This window comes from Topomyia yanbarensis, chromosome 2 (genome assembly GCF_030247195.1).
Source record: "Topomyia yanbarensis strain Yona2022 chromosome 2, ASM3024719v1, whole genome shotgun sequence".
Taxonomy (NCBI): Eukaryota; Metazoa; Arthropoda; class Insecta; order Diptera; family Culicidae; genus Topomyia; species Topomyia yanbarensis.
In genome coordinates this window covers 95,606,657-95,626,188 of record NC_080671.1, presented here as the reverse complement: position 1 = coordinate 95,626,188, position 19,532 = coordinate 95,606,657, and the positions used below count along the sequence as shown (strand labels likewise).

At 38.3% G+C, this 19,532-nt stretch overlaps 1 protein-coding gene across 1 annotated transcript in view; it reads right to left on the bottom strand.

The window, feature by feature from the left end:
- LOC131679598 (metallo-beta-lactamase domain-containing protein 1-like) overlaps positions 1-18,933 on the bottom strand; it is an 86,685-nt gene extending 67,752 nt beyond the window's left edge. Inside the window, exon 1 of the mRNA XM_058960338.1 lies at positions 18,193-18,933. Coding sequence (XP_058816321.1) covers positions 18,193-18,352 — 160 coding nt within the window. The 5' untranslated portion in view covers positions 18,353-18,933. The remainder of the gene's footprint in view (positions 1-18,192) is intronic.
- Positions 18,934-19,532: the final 599 nt, after the last annotated feature.

Genomic DNA, 19,532 nt, shown 5'->3' with positions numbered 1-19,532 from the left:
TTCCGAGCGTGTTTTCCAGAAAAACCGCCCCAGTACATATATGCATTTGGAATTTGTTTTCAGACCACTACCGACCGCCGGCACCGTGGTTCGAGGAGCGTGGTTCGAATATAATTAATTTCGTGTACTTCGCAGATACCATCAGCCTTTGACCTTTGCAGGTTATGCTGGTATATGCTTGAATGTGTTACAGTTCAGCATAGGCTAAAAACTAGCGTAAAAATTAATCTGCAGAAAATCGAAAAGTGCCAGGGAATGCGAAACGATTCACATTTTATAGGCGTTTTGGAAAAAAATCGTTCCGTAGGGAAAGGGAAGAGTTTGCGCTGGTTGGGTACCGGTATCGAACGAAGGTTGCATACTAATGGCTGTCAAGTATTTGTTCCCCTACAATGAGAACCTATTACATATATGTATGTCAGCAGCCCAAACGACCCATGAGACGTGATCGAATATAAACGTGTGATCGATTGAAGATTAATATTCCAGTGGTAAATGAAAACTCGGAAAAGGTTTGTCGAGCTTTTATCCCAGATTATGGCTGCTAGGGCTGCGTGTTTCAACCACACCATGAAAATTTCCGAGATTCTGTTGTGTTGTTCCAATATATCTTTATATAAAGCGACTCGAGAAATTCTTATTTACGAACAATTGTAATTTTTCTTACGATGGGATTTCTTAGTGCTATCACGTTTTAAGCATTTATCACTTCATCTAATATTTTTTCGTGTTGAATTCTCTAGTTCATCTCTACTCATGTTCTACACCTACATGCCCCTTATTAAAAATGATTGCTCTGAGATAAATACGACCGAAGTTGAAAATTTTATTCACTAATATTTTGGGAGAGACATTGTCAAAAATTAAACTGTTCAAAATAGGATAAAACCAACATTTCCAATACAATCAATCGATTTTTTTTTTCACGTTTATGTTCGATTTGCGTTACTTACAATGAATTATATTCGGGTTTTAATTAAGAAATTCTACACATATCAGTCCCACATGACCCATGCAAATGATACGTTTGCCATACACTGGAACAGATAACACTGATAATGAGCGGTGCGTTCCAGTGCGAACCAGCTTATGTAAAATCAGATTAGCTTTAAAACCCATTCTGTTCATCAGCAATTAGCACACCTAGAAAAAAAATCGTGTAAATTTACGTCTCCTGTCTCTGACATATACGGGCTTTAAAAATGACACAGGTTTACGTTTGATTGTAATTTTACAGCACGTTGAATTTCGCAAATCGTGTAATTTTAATTTTTTTAATACACATTTGGCATTTGTTTTATATGTTGATAAATGAAATTTTATGGAATTGTGCATGGAAAGTACATCTTTCACGTAAAATTAGTTTATGTCCATTACGAGGGACCTGATGATGCAATCAGCAGGAGCAGCTTTAACCACTCCCTCTGATTACCGATTGATGTCCTTCGAAATCAACACGATTCCGGAAGGGGTGGGCGTAGCGTAGTTGGTAAATCGATTGCCTTGTACGCAGCGCACCTGGGTTCGGGTCCCGACCTCGCACATAGGGTTAGAAATTTTTCATAAGAGATTTTTCTAATCCGAAGAGGCGAATGACCTTAAGGTTAAAACCTCTACAATCAAAATAAAAAAAAGAAGAAAAAACGATTCCGGAGGGCGACTAAAATGTTGCGGCTGGCTGCATCTTTAAGTTAAAAAGTTAGAATGAACGGTTCGATTCTATAGCTTCAGTATGTGGGAACCTGTGTCTTTACACGTTTCTTTAATTGAACGTGACCTTAGATAGTAAGGTTTCGTTTCGATTATCGATCACGTAGCGAAGCATCGTTATGTTTTGGTATTTGTCATGGAATAAAAAGAGAATGATGATCAGACATCAGGAAAGCACCGGAATTCAATAGTCACAGTGTTTAGCCCAGGTACCACTACTTGCGAACTCATCTCAATACATCAGCAAAACCAAAAAAGGAACTGTTTCCTTTATTCCTCAGAGAATGCACATAAAAAACAGTATTCAATTGTTTTGTTGTTCGCTTCGCGCTGGCATGGATAACTGACCACTGAGTATCGTGGTCATTTTTTGTCGTGGAAATAGACTGCTTTTACAAGACCGTTCAATATTAAAAGAGCTAAAACTCTTTTATTAGCGTTGTAGAAATCATAATACTGTTAGGGAACACATTTTTTAATACTATTGAAATTCATTTGAAAAAGAACGAATTTCACGATGGGGTGGGCGCAGCGTAGTTGGTGAATCGATTGCCTTGTACGCAGCGCATATGGGTTCGAGTCCCGACCCCGCACATAGGGTTAGAAATTTTTCATAAGAGATTTTTCTAACCCGAAGAGGCGAATGACCTTAAGGTTAAAACGTCTATAATCGCTATAAAAAAAACTACAAGGGGCAGCCCTATGGGGTTGCACGAGCTGTAGACGTAGGACTATACTACTTAATGTAAAATATTTATTTTTTTTTTACGTTTTAACGACATTCAATTAGCTAGAGATTACTGGGTAGGGAAAATTATGAAACTTAGAGCCATAGTACTCAAGTGAGAGCAAGGATGTGAAGTAAACAGATCGGAAAACTAGAAGTGGCAGGGTCAAACCCGCCACGACTGTAAGAACAATGACAATAGTCTAATAAAAATCTATCCCGGCATTCAAAAGGCAAACAGAGATGAACAGCAGCAATCATCATTAAGATTGATGCTAATCGTCGACAGGTTTTCAGTGGTGATCTTGCGTGGCTTAATTTTTGCCGGTTGTCACGGTAAAGATAAATACGTCTACCTTTATCAGGACACATGTTAGTGAACTCGGGTGATTCGTAGTTATTCTGCCTAAGCTCGACCCTCATTAACAGAAGGCAAAAATTAAGCCCGTACGATATTAAGCCTGTTCTAATGACCCTGCCACTTCTTGTTTTCCGATCTGTTTACTTCACATCCTTGCTCTCACTTGAGTACTATGGCTCTAAGTTTCATAACTTTCCCTACCCAGTAATCTCTAGCTAATTGAATGTCGTTAAAACGTAAAAAAGAAAATATGACTAACATAGTCGAAATAAAAAAGGACAAAAGGAAAATATTTATTTTCTTAGTAGATTTATAGTAATAATAAATCAAATATTTTTCTTACGTATGGTTTAATCACAACCAATCAACATCGAATATTACATATTGAACCAAAACTTCTTGGTTATCAGGTCATTTCATTTATAACAGGTAATCGACTCCGATCAAACTTATTTGAGAAGATCTGAAGAAAGAAGACAGAAAACTGTGACCGAACTAATATCTGGAACTAAATCTTTATATCATAAGATTAGCTAACTTTTCGATTGTGTGTGGTAAAAAACCCCGGATCAGTGAAGAAAAATCAAATTTTAGACAATATAATCACATTTCATGTATAGACCAAGCATTCTAGTTATATTTTGCCATTATTGTAACTTTCCTAAAGTACGCATACAAATATAGCGAATGCAGTGGTCTTAATCATATATCGAAACTATAAATATACAAGAATCGAAAACAATTTTATATATGCACAAGATGCGTTTTTGCAACGGTCTTTCAGTAGCAGTGTATTCATTCATAAATGGGCTTTGTAGTATGTACCTATTAGTAGAATCAAAGTACTATAGGCTGAGTAGAAATGAATCACGTGATGGGGAAATGAATCAATGAATTGATCAAACGTAAATAATAAACTTTCGTTGTGCAATTTAGTAACAAATTAGATCTATCTACCTACACATTCGCCTCAAACATTAAACCCAAGCGCACAAAGCAAAATGAATGAACGCTAATGATGATGGGTAGAGCGGAAGAGACAACTAATACCACGACACTATGTTAACCGTGTTTGCAAATAGAGCTCGCATGAGCAAACTATTTTGTGTACGAATAATTATACATAAAAGTGTGCTGGAAACGAGCACAACACAAAAGATAGCATAGTGTTTGAACGGACAAGCTCAGTCGTATTCACTGCGTAGCGTACCTCCACAGGCAATGTAACGGACTTCTAACTAAGCTACACTGGCTGTAAAAGCACACAGCGCTGTGATCTGCTTCGCCTACCGCTCAACAGGCAACTGAGCTGGTAGGCGAAATCCGTCAGTTTAAATAGTCGATGATGAAGTCATTCATAGAAGCGTAGCGCGCTAGGTACACAAATCTGTCGTGCTGGACTAGGGAGGCGCTATCTTCTGTGTGTAAATGCGCGATATTTTGACTAGATTGCTCATTATTTAAATTTTTAATGCCATGATATCAAAAATCTTTGGGTTTATCTATTGGAATCTATTCTTAGAAGTATTTCGGGGCGATATGCGCAAAAAAATTGAAAATTTATCGTGAGATGGCTGAATTATATGCGTTTAAAATTGGACCACTTTTCGTTACATACCATTTTTGTAGAATTTCCAACGTGCACCCCTATATCGAAAACAACGACGTAGTCCTACGTCAAAAAAAACCTACAAGGGACAGCCCTATGGGGTTGTACGAATTGCAGACGTAGGACTGCAATACGTGAAATATTTAATTTCTTATTACTGGCGGAAACGCGCATGAAGAGTTTGATAAAGGACAAAAAACGTAGCTACTGGCGCCGGTTCGTCGACGGACTAACGAGAGAAACATCGATGAGCACTTTTTGGAGTACGGCCCGGCGCTTACGAAACCGAAACAGTACTAATGAGAGCGTGGAATATTGCCTCGATAATTGGGTTGAAGCAAATGGCTTACTGTCAGATACACAATTTGGCTCCCGCAAAGGCAAAGGGACGAACGATTGTCTTGCGTTGCTCTCAACAAAAATTCAAATGGCTTATGCTAGCAAAGAGCAGATGGCATTAGTTTTCCTAAATATAAAGGGGGCTTTTGATTCAGTTTCTATCAAAAGTGTCAATCTCTTTCATGCTTCTAATTCAACTGTATTCTTCGACATATCCATGAAAGACGAGATTCGTGGAATCCCGGATCACATATGTCCGCAAGTGATCCCAAGCATCTTTCATAGTAAATTTCGAGAAGTCGACTGCAACAAGATGTTTTACACCGACGGGTCAAGCCTCGACGGCTCCGCTGGCTCCGGTATATTCAATCAAAACCTCACCGCCTCATTCAAACTCAATGATCCTGCTTCAGTTTACGTCGCAGAACTTGCTGCTATTCAGTATATCCTTGGGATCATTGATACTTTGCCCACCGATCATTACTTTATTGTCTCGGATAGCCTCAGCTCAATCGAGGCTCTCCGTTCAATGAAACCTAGAAAGCACATTGCATATTTTCTGGGGAAAATCTGGGAGCGCCTGCGTGCTTTGTCTGTAAGATCGTACAAGATTACCTTAGTTTGGGATCCCTCGCATTGCTCCATTCCAGGTAATGAAGAAGCGGACTCTTTAGCTAAGGCTGGCGCTTTACAAGGTGACATATATGAAAGACCAATTAGCTTCAGCGAATTTTTCAGTATTACTCATCAGAGAACCCTTGAAAGTTGGCAAACTTCATGGAGCAATGGTGAACTGGGAAGGTGGCTACATTCGATAATCCCTAAGGTATCGACGAAACCTTGGTTCAGAGGGATGGATGTGGGTCGGGATTTCATTCGCGTGATGTCTCGGGTCATGTCCAATCACTACTCGCTGGACGCACATCTCCGGCGTATTGGGCTCGTGGATAGCGGTATCTGCGCTTGTGGCAACGGTTATCACGAAATCGAACATGTTGTCTAGGCATGCGCCGAGTACTGTTCTGCCAGATCTCAACTATTCGATTCCCTTCGGGCCCGAGGAAGATCACCCAATGTCCCGGTTCGAGATGTACTAGCAAGCCGCGATATTCTCTACATGTCCCTTATATACACGTTCCTCAAAACCATCAATATTCAAATTTAAATACCCCTATCTTTTCTCTTATCATTCCCAGAAGTGTCCTCTTCCGCCTACCGTACTCCAAGACGAGATAAAACATCTGTCGAATGAACCAACAACACGAGATCTACAGTACAACATCACACGCGCAACGCGGTGTGTTTCCGATCCGTACTACGAAATCGTCTGGAGGAACCCCTGCCGGCTCGAGGAAAACCGCCCGGCGTCCCAATACTTGATGCATCCGTTCGAATCTGTAATCCTGGCCGTTGATTCCTGATGCCGGAAACTGAAAGTTTATATCTCCCCCCCCCCCCTTCCCCTGTCAGCCTTGTCCACCGTCTCTCCCATGTCTCTGATACACAGATGTACGACTTCACCCCCTTCTCCCCTTGAATATCTTCCCAACACTTATGTGCCTCCCTATCTTCTAGTTTTAGTTGATCAATATTTAATCTCGTTAAGAAATGCCCAACAGTACCACTACTTTAAAATAGCCCTAATTAATTCCCCCTAACATTGAACCACTCTCTCTAGTTATTTCTAGTTAATAAGCTTGTAAAATGTTCCGCTTAGTTAATAATTAATTTCTCCAACAATCTCCCTTCTAAAAATCATAAAGTGAATTGCTATACAAAGAACACACAAAATGACCCGTCCCCCTGATCTTACGAATATTATATTATCCCCTCTTTTATATGTATAAGTTAGCTGTGAAGTTTTTTTTAGTTTCATTATATAAAACAAAATAATATAATAATGTGTAACCCCCTAGTTTTAAGAAATTCAAAATGTAAAACAATGAAAAAATGGCACCTTTAAGCTAACGCATACGTGCCTTTTCAAATAAACAAATTGAAAAAAAAGCACGAGAAATTCGTCGCGAACTAGAAAATTGAACTATATTGGATTCAATAAAACTATCGATATCCGATTGAACGAATCGGCGATGCGTTGCTGTATGTAGCAAATTTGAAAAGGATTAAGCACCTGAGGCTTGCAGGAAACCAACCTCGAGATCTGGAAACGTGTTGTCAAAGTTCAAAGTTCGAGTTGTTTAACAAAAAGTCTTAGACTGTGCCAGAGTAGCGATTAAGTCCTCCACCCTCTAGTTCCCACCACCGCCTCTAGGCGGTCTCTATAACAATCTAAATAAAACTACTAAAACATGATTGTATGTTGTCATCCGCACTAGCATATCTTCCCAACGCTCACACTTTTCATACGCACATATTGTTTGAATATTCGTAGCTTTCTGTCGAAGGCAATTGAAGCTTAAAGTTGAAAAGCCTAGGAAAACGTGGAAAAAAAACTATTTTGTGTTTAGAGGTAATCTACGTTAAAAACATTTTAACTATTTTTGGAAATTTCAGCAGCTAAAAAAAATATTTTTGAGTAGCCTGTTACTAGCATTTCACTGTAGATGTGAATTGGTGTAGTGGAATAATTCGGAAGTTTAGCTTTTTTGGTGAAATACTTTACCCGCCTAAAGGCGGTGTTTGGTATCTGAGCAAAAAATATTTTCAGTCTTTAGTGATTACTTATCGTACCGAAACTAGCATTATGTGTAAATTTAGCAGAAAAGAAAAATGTTTTAAAAACTTTGGGTGAATGCTGCTGTTAGAATATGGATGTCCGTATCGTTTAATGATATTTAGAGAAGTCTGGGGTTAGTTGGCGGAATCTTTTTTTCTCCTTTTTGTGTTAGACATATAGCGCTGTCTCTAGTTCTGCACTTCCAGTACTGTGTAATACATTATCCAATGTGTTCATGTTACATTACATTCTGTTTCGTACACGTTGTAAGCGATATTAAGTTTTCAAGCGTATTAGAGTGAAGAGCCTATTTTGGTAGTCTCACCATTTCATTAATTACTCGGAATACAGGTGATGCAATGCGTATGGATTTGCGCCAATATCTTTGCTTTCTTCTTATGAACGATTATGATAACAAAAATCGAGTTGCCATTTGAACCAATGCGTTGAACAAAGATTGTTAACTCCGCTCTAACCAACGGCTTCACATGGTTAGGGCGAAAATAGGCTCATTAGATTTTTCGATAGCGCGCGAAGAGAACTTTCCGTGATTGTATATGTAATATACGTAACCACAAAAAAATTAGTTTTTTTTTCTATTTGTTTACTTCGCAATTACACCAGAAGAATTTCCAAAATTCACTTCTGAAGACGAAGTGTGTGCCAAATTTAAAATACCGGAACATTGAGGCTGAAAAATAATAAGAAATATCATCTCACGCGGTGATACTTTTTTTTATTAATAGCCCGCCTCTTACCCCCACACCAAAAAGCTCACAAACGGAGCCCCCTGGTAGTGGACACATCAGTTCTCAGCGTACAAAAAAAAGGTCAGCACAACAAAACAAAGTTACGAATCGCGGGAACGCTGAGAACAAAAAAAAACAATACGAGACCGACAAAACACAAAATTTGACAAGAAGCTACGGCGAGTACCCAGCGGAAAAGAATCCTTTTAAGGGTCCCATCGTAGCTTTGCAGGAAGCTCATAATAATTTAAATTTATTTATTACTTATTGCTATAAAAATGCATTTATCAATTGTTTTTATTTAAAAAAATGTTAACCAATTATAGCTAAAGGAATAAGCTCGATTGGTGGTGAACGAAGTTTATATTAAAAATTCTCCTATTTTATTTTTTAAAATTAGTTTCAATTTTGCTTGGAAACGAGTGCGACATGTTATTTGCTTTAAATCAGTAGGAAGCTGGTTGAATAACTTAGGTCCGATGAAAGAAATGCGTCTTTGACCAAGGTTCGTGGATACTCTGGAGTATAATAAATGATTGGCTTGTCTGGTGCTGTGAGCTCGAATTCCTGTCGTAAATTCTAGATTATTACGAGCAATAGTATTATGCAAAGCATTGTGGATGTACATTATTGTTTGGTAGTTAGTCAACCCAAGCAAAGGTAAAATGTTATGGGCATTATTATTGTATAACAAAATAGTAGGGTACATAAATGGTTTTTTATAAATAATTTTAAGACATCTGTTTTGAAGCGTTTGTAGCTTTTTCAGATTCGAAATACTGGCACGGCCCCACACAGATACAAGGTAGTTCAGCAATGAGTGGATGTGCGCATAATAAAATTTTAGAAGTACATGCTGGGGAACAAAAGAGCATACTTTACGCATAGCCCCACATAACGATGCAACTTTTCTCTCTATAGATGTTATGTGCTCAATCCAGGAGAGTGTGGGGTCTAAGTGAAGTCCTAAATATTTGAAGCAGTTAGTTTCCTGAATTACAGACTGTCCCATTCTTGGGTCTGGATGCACGCCTATAGCTCTTTTAGATGAACGAAACAGCATATATTTAGTTTTTGATAGGTTCAAGGAAAGAAGGTTTTCGTTGAAATACGTCGTTAGTGTTTTTAAATCCGATTCAATGTCGCGTACAATACCCAGGCAGTTGTTATTCGGGTAGAACAACGCGGTGTCATCCGCGAAAAGACGAGGAGTCCCTTTTAATCCGAGTCTACCTAGGTCATTGATATACAATAAAAATAACAGTGGCCCAATATTACTGCCTTGGGGCACTCCTATTTCTATTGGTCTATAAGAGCTACACGAGTCTCCAATAGATACGAATTGGTTCCTATGCGACAGATAGCTACGAATAATATGATTTGCTAATCCCCTGACTTCTTAAGCAGGATTGAGTGATCCAGAGTATCGAATGCTTTTTTTAGGTCCAGAAAAAGGGCACCAACAATTCTTTTGCTATCAATTTGACTAATGATGGAGTCAATTAGTTCGGTCATTGCAATTAAAGTGCTGCAGCCCTGTCTGAACCCATACTGGTAGTTGTAAATTATGTTGTGTTTGTTCAAAAACTCGAGTAGTCGAGTGATGAGCAATTTCTCAAGAATTTTATTGAAAACGCACAATGTTGAAATTGGTCTATAGTTGCAAGGTTGGTTTGGATCACCAGCTTTGAAAATTGGAATTACTCGGGCTATTTTTAAACAGTCTGGGTACCTGCCGGTTTGAATTATTAAATTAAAAGCTTTGGTTAGGATGTTTGCAAAAGTGGTACAGTTACTCTTAAGAACACTAGCGGGGATCTTATCAGGACCACAACTGTTATTTTTTTCGAGGTCTTTAATCAAAAGGATCACTTCCTTTATGGTTGCAGGACGCAAGAAGATTGTTTCTTGGACGTGTTGTATATTTGTAATAGGATTTGAGTTGGGACTCGTGGGAATATTGTCAGACAAATTTTTGCCAATACTAGAGAAATATTCGTTGAAAACATTACATACTTCTTTAGTCTCAGTGACTCTGATATCATTGCAAATTAGGCTGATGGGAACATCCGACTTTGAACGACCAAAAATGGTAGGGGAACTGTGGGTAAGACGGACAGGTTGGGTAAGACGGACACATGGTTATTTTAGGCATATAGCATATAAAGTTCAATTGCATTATATGAGTACTCTCTCTTTATAGATATCCTTGAATTATGAAGCACTCAGTAGGCCTTGGATATTGTTAAAAGCGAAAAATTTAAGTAAACATTGATAATCAGTAGTGCATCTTCGTGCGGATGTAATTTTTACGTCTCTAATTTTAAGGTTTATCAAGGAAAAAATCATTTTTTTCGCGGATTTTTTCTTGTATTTCGATAATGTAACTCTTAAATGACATCTTCGTGGAAAATAACAGGTAAGTTCTTATACGAGTAAATAAGTGCGAGCGTTTAAAAAATATGTGTACTGGTGGGGCAAGACGGCCAGTCTTGATTAATTCTATTGATTCATCCTTATATGAATGTCTCGCGTATAGAAACGAAATTCTAGCAGTCAAACGTGGAGAACCATCCAGTTAGCTGAAGTCTCACATGTAGTAGACTGCAAGATGTACGTTAATGTGACCTAAGCTAAATACGGAATTCCTTTGGAAAAGGTAGAAGACTTTGTGCAGGTCCCGTATTCTGGCTATGCGTAATCGAGGAACTGATGTTACCAATTGCGTATTTAATATGTAACTTTCCAGTTTTGTATAAATGATTTGACTGATCATTGGAACTGATTGTAGGAAAACGGAAAAAACGATATTAGAAAATACATCATTTGCTTCAACTTTAAATTAAACCCCAAAACGTAATTTTTCACCTCGAATTGAACATATATATTAAGAAGAACCACAAACTATCCAAAACATCCGTTAGAAACAGTAAATTTTAATATTTCGTATTGTGATCATGCTTCCGGCGACATATCCGTCTTACCCCCACCATATATCCGTTTCACCCGCAGTCTGGAAAAAGTGCAGATATTTCTTTGTTTTCTATTTCTTTCAAAAAAGATACTTGTCGATTTTTGTAACATAATCCCTCTGGGCACTCGAAAGCCAACATATGGAGCTACAACATGGAGTATTTCATGTTGACAAAAACATGCTTTTACTGTGTTTTATTTGAGTATAACCTTAACATGTCCGTCTTACCCCCAGTTCCCCTATTAATATTTTTCCAAAGTTTCGAATGAGTTGTGTTGGATAGAAGGTTTTCAAAGTAGGCCTTTTTGCACCGCTTTTTCATTACATTAACTTTTTTAGTTATGTGTTGCAGAAGAGCTTTGAGGTTTTCATCATTGGGGTTATTTTTTACTCGTTTCAGATAAATACTTTTGATTTTAATCAGTGTCCACAAATCGAAATTGATCCAGGGGCAAAAAACGCCTTTACATTTACATCATCAATCAACTCGATGAACTTTATCATCAAAAGTGGCCAGATGGCATCATTGTGCCTATAGTCGTGAGTTGGCGAAATTTCCGCCTCTCATATTTAAAATTCTGTGATGCAGCCAACAGTCTGCTCTTTTATGCAACGCATTCTCTTTTACACGATCTTCTTGAATTAAAAAGATAAAACACGATCAGTGTAGTCATCGCCAGCAGACCCTGGACTCCCCTACTATAAATTAGAAGATAACAATTAAACAACCAAAGCACTAGAGAAATACTCCTTACAGTTTAGGTAATTTGCGTTCTGATGGAGTCCAAAATGTAAGCAACCATCTGCATTCGCTTATGATGAAGTAAATAGAAGAAAAAAAGTTTTTGTTTTTTATTCGCCCAGGTGCCCAACACCGCCTGTAGGCGGCCTACTTATTTCAAGGCTTCAATGAAAAATCCATTACTTACAAGAATTATCAACATTATTCTTTTTCTCATCACGAAGCCCACCTACAAAAGTTTTTTCAAGTCAAATAAAAATTTGGGCACTAGAGGGATAAATAGCTCGAAGCAACCACGAAGCACAACGGTGGATATATTATAACATGTGGTTGTTTTTCATGATTTAACGTGGGGTATTGGGTCATATTTGGGTCCTCACAACAGCTCTATTTTCATTCCAAACTAAAGGATATTTTAGTCTTTTCAGCACGGTAAGAAAAATCCGTCCCTGTCCCATTGAACACTCGAAATGGTCCCTACAAAGTCCTCATTTGGATCGAATGGAGAAACACCCGATTGTGGAGTGGATAATGCAAGGGGTTTCCAACAGCTTTGATTAAATGTCACTCTCGAAAAAAATTACCGAGATTACTTCATGGTTTTAAAGATTATTCCTTCGAAAATCCGATTAATAATTGATTACACGATTACTATAAAATTCCTCAATTACTCTGGATTACTTGGAATCAAAGTGAGTTCCTATTGGAATTACTTCAGATTATTCGATTATTTAAAGCGGAAACTGCTCATCGCTATTTTATTAACATTAAAACATTCTAGTTGTGGAAGATTATTTTCACTACGAGAGCCACAATGTATGTGAACTGACAAAAAATCAAAACGACTATTCGGATAAATAGGAAACTGTTGTTTGCTTGTTTATTTATCATTTCTCATACACAATCTTCAACAAGTTTTTTTTTTAAACTAACAATTAAACGATTTTCTTGCGTTAATTGTAACAGAAATTCAAATAACTATGCTCGCAAAGAGAAAAATACATCAGTTTTTTTGGATATCGAGGGACTTTTGATTCAGTTTCTATCAATGTGCTTTCAGAGAAGCTGCATCAGCATGCATGCCCGTAGCGTGCGGTTGGTCGTGTTGGCCACTTTAGAGGGCTAACTTTATAGAGGGGCTGAAATCTTGATCTGTTTTATAAAATAAGCAAAGATAAATTATAAATTATTGCTCGAATGTCGGCCACCTCCTTAATGCTGTAGTAAAGATCGTGAAGAAAATTATGTCGTTTATTATTGTGAAGATAACTCAATCCCGTACAGTGAGAATTGAAGTCTCCTCAGTGCTGGGAGAAGTTCCTAAAATCATAACATTCTCGGCAACTAACCTAGACCCAACCAGTACTGCACTAAGATGCAATTCTGGTTGGAATGTTGAGCCTGATGGGATTTTTGTTGTTCTTTACGTAAGCACTGTGTTTCATCTCAAATTTCCAAGACCAGGAGCTGTTTTCTACAGCTTTGTCAGCGTTTCCTTGAGCTGGCCTCAAAAAAACGATAGCCTTTACATGGAATCTCACTTTCCAACATTTTTCAGAAACAGTAACAGATGTCCCCACAAGGGAATCTTTTACTTGTATTTCACAAACATCACAATTTAACAAATTGGTCTTCCCCAGGGTTCATTTCTTAGCCCCCTTTTGTACAATTCGTTTGTAAATGATGTCGATGAATATTTTGTAATTTTTTGCACGGATCAATTTTTCCGTACCATAAGAAGAATTTGGTAAGGTGCTCTGACTTGTCAAAACTCGACGAGTCCACTAGCTTCGGCATATTCATTAAAAAAATTACTGGATTTTTGACACCCTGCCCATAAACCTTTAGTTCATCGTTACAGACAGTTTAGGTTCTATAGAGACCCCTCCGTTCGATGAAGACTGGAAAGCACTCCTCGCATTTTCTCGGGAAAACACAAAAACTCCTGAGTGCTCTTTCTAAAAAAGATTCCAGATAACCTAAGTTTGGGTCCCTTTCAACTGCTCCGTTCCGGGTACTCTAGCTCTGGTGAGCAAACTCTAGCTAAGGTGAGCGCATTAGAACGCGATTTTTAAGCAAGACCTAACTTCAACAAATTTTACCTTTTTTTTTTCTCGTCAAAGAACACTAGAAAAAGGCCAGTCTTGTTGAATAGTAGAGACTAAGGAAGGTAGCTACATTCTATTATCCCAAAAGTGTCTACGAAGCCGTGTTTTAAGGGGATAGATAAAGTGCGAACACGAAATTATTGCGACACATTCAACAGGGCATAACTTTTTTACCATTGGGTAAAAATCAGCCAAATCATGCACACTTCCTCATTGATGTGTATTGTTTACATGCTGTCAAACTCGAAGTCGTGTTTTTCGATTCAACGAAAATGGAGGTGAACCAACGCGAGTCGAGAGAACAAATTCTTTCCAAACACTTGGAATTTCCTGACCTGTCGCACCGGCAGTTGGAAAAAATGTTGAACATTCACCATTCAACCGTCTCCAGAGTGTTGAAGCGGTTCCAGGAGCGGTTGACGTTGGACCACGGCAAAGGAGATGGAAGAAAAACGGGACCGGAGAACAAAAAGACGGAGGGAAAGGTGAAGCGGATGATTAAAGAAAATCCCAACGTCTCAAGCCGTGATTTGACTAAAAAGATCGGCATGTCGCAGAGCTACGTCCAGAATGCAAAGAAGAGAGCTGAACTACATACATACAAGGTACAGAACTTCCCTAACCGCGATGAGCGGCAACAATCGACGGCTAAAACTCGGGCACGGAAGCTCTACGAGAAGATGCTGACAAAATATGGCTGCTGTGTGATGGACGACGAAACGTATATAAAGGACGATTTTAAGCAAATTCTGGGGTTGGAGTTTTTCACCGGCAAGAGCAAGTTCTATGTGGACGACAAATTTAAGAAGAAGAAAATGTCGAAGGACTGAGGAGTGAGCCTTTCGTGACAAAGGGCACAGTAAATGGCGAGATCTACAAATCTGAGTGCCTCGAGAAGCGCCTTTTGCCGTTCTTGCAGCAGCACGACGAAGCTCCGCTATTTTGGCCAGATTTGGCATCATGCCACTATTCTAAAAGTGTCCTGGAGTGGTATGAGGCCAATTCTGTCCATTTTGTTCCAAAGGATATGAATCCACCAAACTGTCCGGAGCTGCGCCCGGTGGAGCAGTACTCAGCAATGATGAAGCGGGAACTTCAGAAGAGCAAGAAGACAGTCAAAGACGAGAAGGACATGTTAAGAAAATGAAAAAAAAAACTGAGAAACTGGCACCGGATGATACTGTAAATACTTTGATGGAGGGCATCAAGCGAAAATGCGTTCAATTTTACACTCAAGGCTCCATCGATTAACGTTTTTTTGAAGTAAATATTTGTATAAAACTACCCTAAAATTTTGGTTTGATTTTAAACATTATAAGAAAATTAGCATGACATTTTCGGTGTCGCAATAATTTCGTGTTCGCCCTTTATGCATTGTGATTTGATTCATTATGCGTTGGATGCGTTGGATGCATATTCCCGGCATATTAGGCTCATGGAGAACTGGTTTGAGCCTGTCACGACGGATTATTACGACATCGAACATGTTGTCTGGTCTTGAGATGAGTATTGTCGTGCCAGATCCCAACTAAACGATTTCATTTGGGTTCTGGATGTGCTGGAGATAAATATCTTTATTTTCTAACATTACTTGATCTCTACTACGAGTCTACCAAAAAAACAAATGCTAATAATGATCTGGAAGTCTGGCCCCTTAAAAAAGACCCGTAAAGTGATCTTCCGAGTGCCATAATGGTGTAAGTTTGGGTTCATCTTCTCCCTGTCATCGTTGTCCGCTATCTCTTCTCTGTCCCTAATATGATCTCTACTACTAAATCCGCTTTGTGAATTTCTTTCAAAAGAATAGATTTTGCATATGAATGTTTTTCCAAAGAATATTTTGCACGCCTACAAAATACCAAAACGTGTTTCACCTAGTTTTATTTTTTAAATCTCGGAAACTTTCAAGTTCAAAATGCAAAAATGTTTTCAAAGTCTTCAAAACTGTTCCGAATTGCTTCCCTGATTCTAAATTAAGCTCAGTCAATATCTTAAGTCTTAAGAAATTCAATTTATATATATTATCAATATTCCTGGTTTTAGAATGGCCATTAAATTGATATAAAAAATAATTTCAAGTTGGAAAAATTTGAAGCTGTCAGTTAAAATAAACAATCTAAACATAAAAATGAAGCACTACCGAAGAACTCAAATAAATACTTCATTTGTTTCAGGAGCCAACAGTTAATGTGCTGCCATTTGTGTTCGTTGTTGCCTTGTTCTCAAATAATTGTCAAGAGATGTACTTATCTTCAAAAAATTTACGATACCTTGAAAATCTATATTCACCGCATAATTTCATACATATCTGCAACGATGTAATACTCTGCATTTTGAAATATATATTATTTCGTATCGTGCTTATCAGGAGTGATAAAAAATATAATAATTAGAGGGTAACACGTAAGTCATTTTTATGATTACTATTATGTGACAAATGCAAAAACTTGATATGTACTGATAGAATATATTAGTAAATCGCTAGAAATTAGATTCGTACAGAAAATTTTCATAAAATATGCGAATTTTTTGTAAATATAACTAATCGTTCGTAGTTCTATTGAAACATTTTTATTTTTTATTACGAGTTTTTCTTGAAAACCACGACATGACTTTTGTTGGCTTATTACGAAATGGCTTCATTAGGCAAACGAATTGTTCGCTGCTATATACGAAGGTCTTTATAATATTTACGAGCATCATACGTCAAACTGTTAACTGATTACATTTTATCTACGGTGGATTACGCGAATTATTTTAAGAATAAAGACAATTACTCTGATTATTGCTGATTACCAACGTAATTAATGGATTACCAAAATAAATATTTAATAAATAAATTTAAAAAAAAAATCAAAGTAATCCTTGATTAAGTCTCACCATGTTGGCTTATTGGAAACCCCTTGGGATAATGCATACATATTATGCGGCACTGGAAGAGACCTGCAAAGGGTTGGATTCGCCGTTTTTCAAAGCGTAAATTTACTGTTATCCGTAACCCAAGGAGGTCACATTGACTATTGAACAGTTGTCTCTTATTGATTTCAGTAAATCATTTTGCCTAGGTATTAGATGGATTTTGTCTACGTCTTGCCACTAAAAACCTTTAAAAATGTTCTCTGCTGTTTATTGTTAGTTACTTTATAAGTTTCCTGCATTGCTGAACCAAAACTTACGTTTGTGTTTAGTTTTCGTAAACATAAATTACTGTAACCTACGCTTTGTAAAAGTTTGTTGAGTTTTGCAAGCATTCCTACTTTTATCAAGAGTAGAAGGTTTATATCGACCATTGTGGTTTAAAATTAACTGTTTGTTTTCATTTGAACGTATATTGTTTTCTATTGGATCAGAGGCCCTTAAGGTTGGACAGAGGAAGGGTAAAATTCGCCAACGAAAAAAGAAGTTTTTTCCACACTGTATGTCAGATCTTCATAAAAATCAATCAACAGTACTGTAACAACATTCTACATACGCTGATTGATTTTTATGAAGATCTGACATACGGTGTGGAAAAAACTGCTTTTTTCGTTTGCGAATTTTGCGCATTCTCTGTCCAACCTTAAGGCAAATTTAAACTAAATCAGACCCCCCTAAGGGAAATTTAAACTAAATAATCCGAAAGAGTCATGAGGCTGTATCCAGGGACTAAAGAGGAATATTTTAAGAGCTTCGGTTTATTTAAAAGAAACGAAAATATATGTCCCGATTTTGTCGATATCCCCGTTTTATCAGCCAAAAATTCACCAAGGGGTTGATAAAAACTGTATTATTTACACCTCTAAAATAATTCATGACAAATACTTTTCAAATTGCCATATTTTCCAATGCGCATATTCTAATCAACCATTATTTGTTACTTTTTTATGTAAATTAATGCAATAAGCAATTGGCAAAGTTATAATCAATAAGCCCCAACGTCATTAGTTCAAATTTACATATATTTGAGCTAAAATGTCTCAAAGCATTGACATTGGTTAGCTTTTAATAACTGTCCTACTTCTTGACTAATATACTGCTTTGAATTTAATTCTAGATAAAAAGAAACAACCTTCGACTATCATGGAATTATTTAAAATAATATTGTAGGTATTATAAATGTTTGATTGTAGATCCATATTGTCTATTGCAAATCGGCAGGATTTTTGTCCACATGTGTATTGCAAAAAGTGTCCCAAAATAATCATACCCATACTTACTTTGCAAAAGTAGATCGCCATCCCAAGGGGTCATAGTGTCCACTATGATATTGCAATCGTGGCTTTTGATCAAGGTGCAGGTGCAGTTCGCAATCATCACCGAGTCGTCATCCTTTTCCATGTACGAGTAGCCCTCGTTCAACACAACGATTTCGTTCATCTTCCCGTCCGTTCTCGACGTTTCTGGCCAGCCCAAACACACACCCAACGGACCGACGACACAGTCAAATAATGTTGCTGCCTTTGTTCCTCGGCGGTGTTGGTGCTGTCGCACACCAACAACACGCAGATGACGCACCTTTCTCAATGCAGTGTAAGAGAGGGTGGTTTCCAAGATGGAAAAAAAAATCCTCCGTACGGTTTGGGCCAAAGTTTTCCGCCGATCGGCGTCACCAGAATCGGCCCCAACTGGCCACCCAGATGCCAAAATTTGACAAGGATGGGCCAGTAATAGTACGCGTAGCTTGTCCCCGGGACTTCCGGTTCAACGAAAACCGAACATTCCAGACTTCATTCCGTGCCAGCTGTTTAATCTCCCGCGAGGGAAATTTTCTTCATTCACCACTGCTCACTTCCACTCTTAAAAAAAAATCTTCACACTTTTCACTGTTTCATAGTACACATTTCACCACTCCACAACCGAAGTCCACCTTAATCCCACTAGCGGTGGGGACAAGCTACGCGCACTTTCACTTAGGCAAACGCTCACGACGAGCGACCAACCTTGACTGAACGCGAACTCGGATCCGAATTCCTCGTGAAGGCGCACCGGAGACGGATTTTGCAACGCCATCCGCGAATAAGGATATCGCACCCGAGTTCACCAACACAGCCTAGATTCGCGCGAGGCAACGAAAGTTGCTGCGCTCTACGCAAGCACCACGGTTGTTGTCGGCCTGCTCACACCCAAACATTACCTCCACTCGGCAGTCCTGCACTACAGTTGCGCAAAATTTCGCAGCATTCTCCGCTCTCGTCACAACAAAACAAACACTCGTATCTCACCACCCCCTCTCAGCAAGCAGGAGACGTACTCTCAGCGAAGGAATTTTCCAACCATGGAAACGTTAAGAAGCATTTTTCCTGCTCGTATGTGTGCGTGTAACCACCTCACAAAGGATCCCACTGCCACCCACAGCCCAAAACAACACAACACAAGAGTTCAACTTTTGCGGCTAGCGGCGTTGTTACAGACAAGTTGTGCATAATGCGGACGATTGCGGTATGTAGTATGTATCAGACGGAAAGGTCGAAAATTTAATTCATTTTTATTTGTGCATTCCGAAAACTCATTCCGAACATTTTCATGTTGGTTTGAGAAAACGGACGGTCTTCCACTC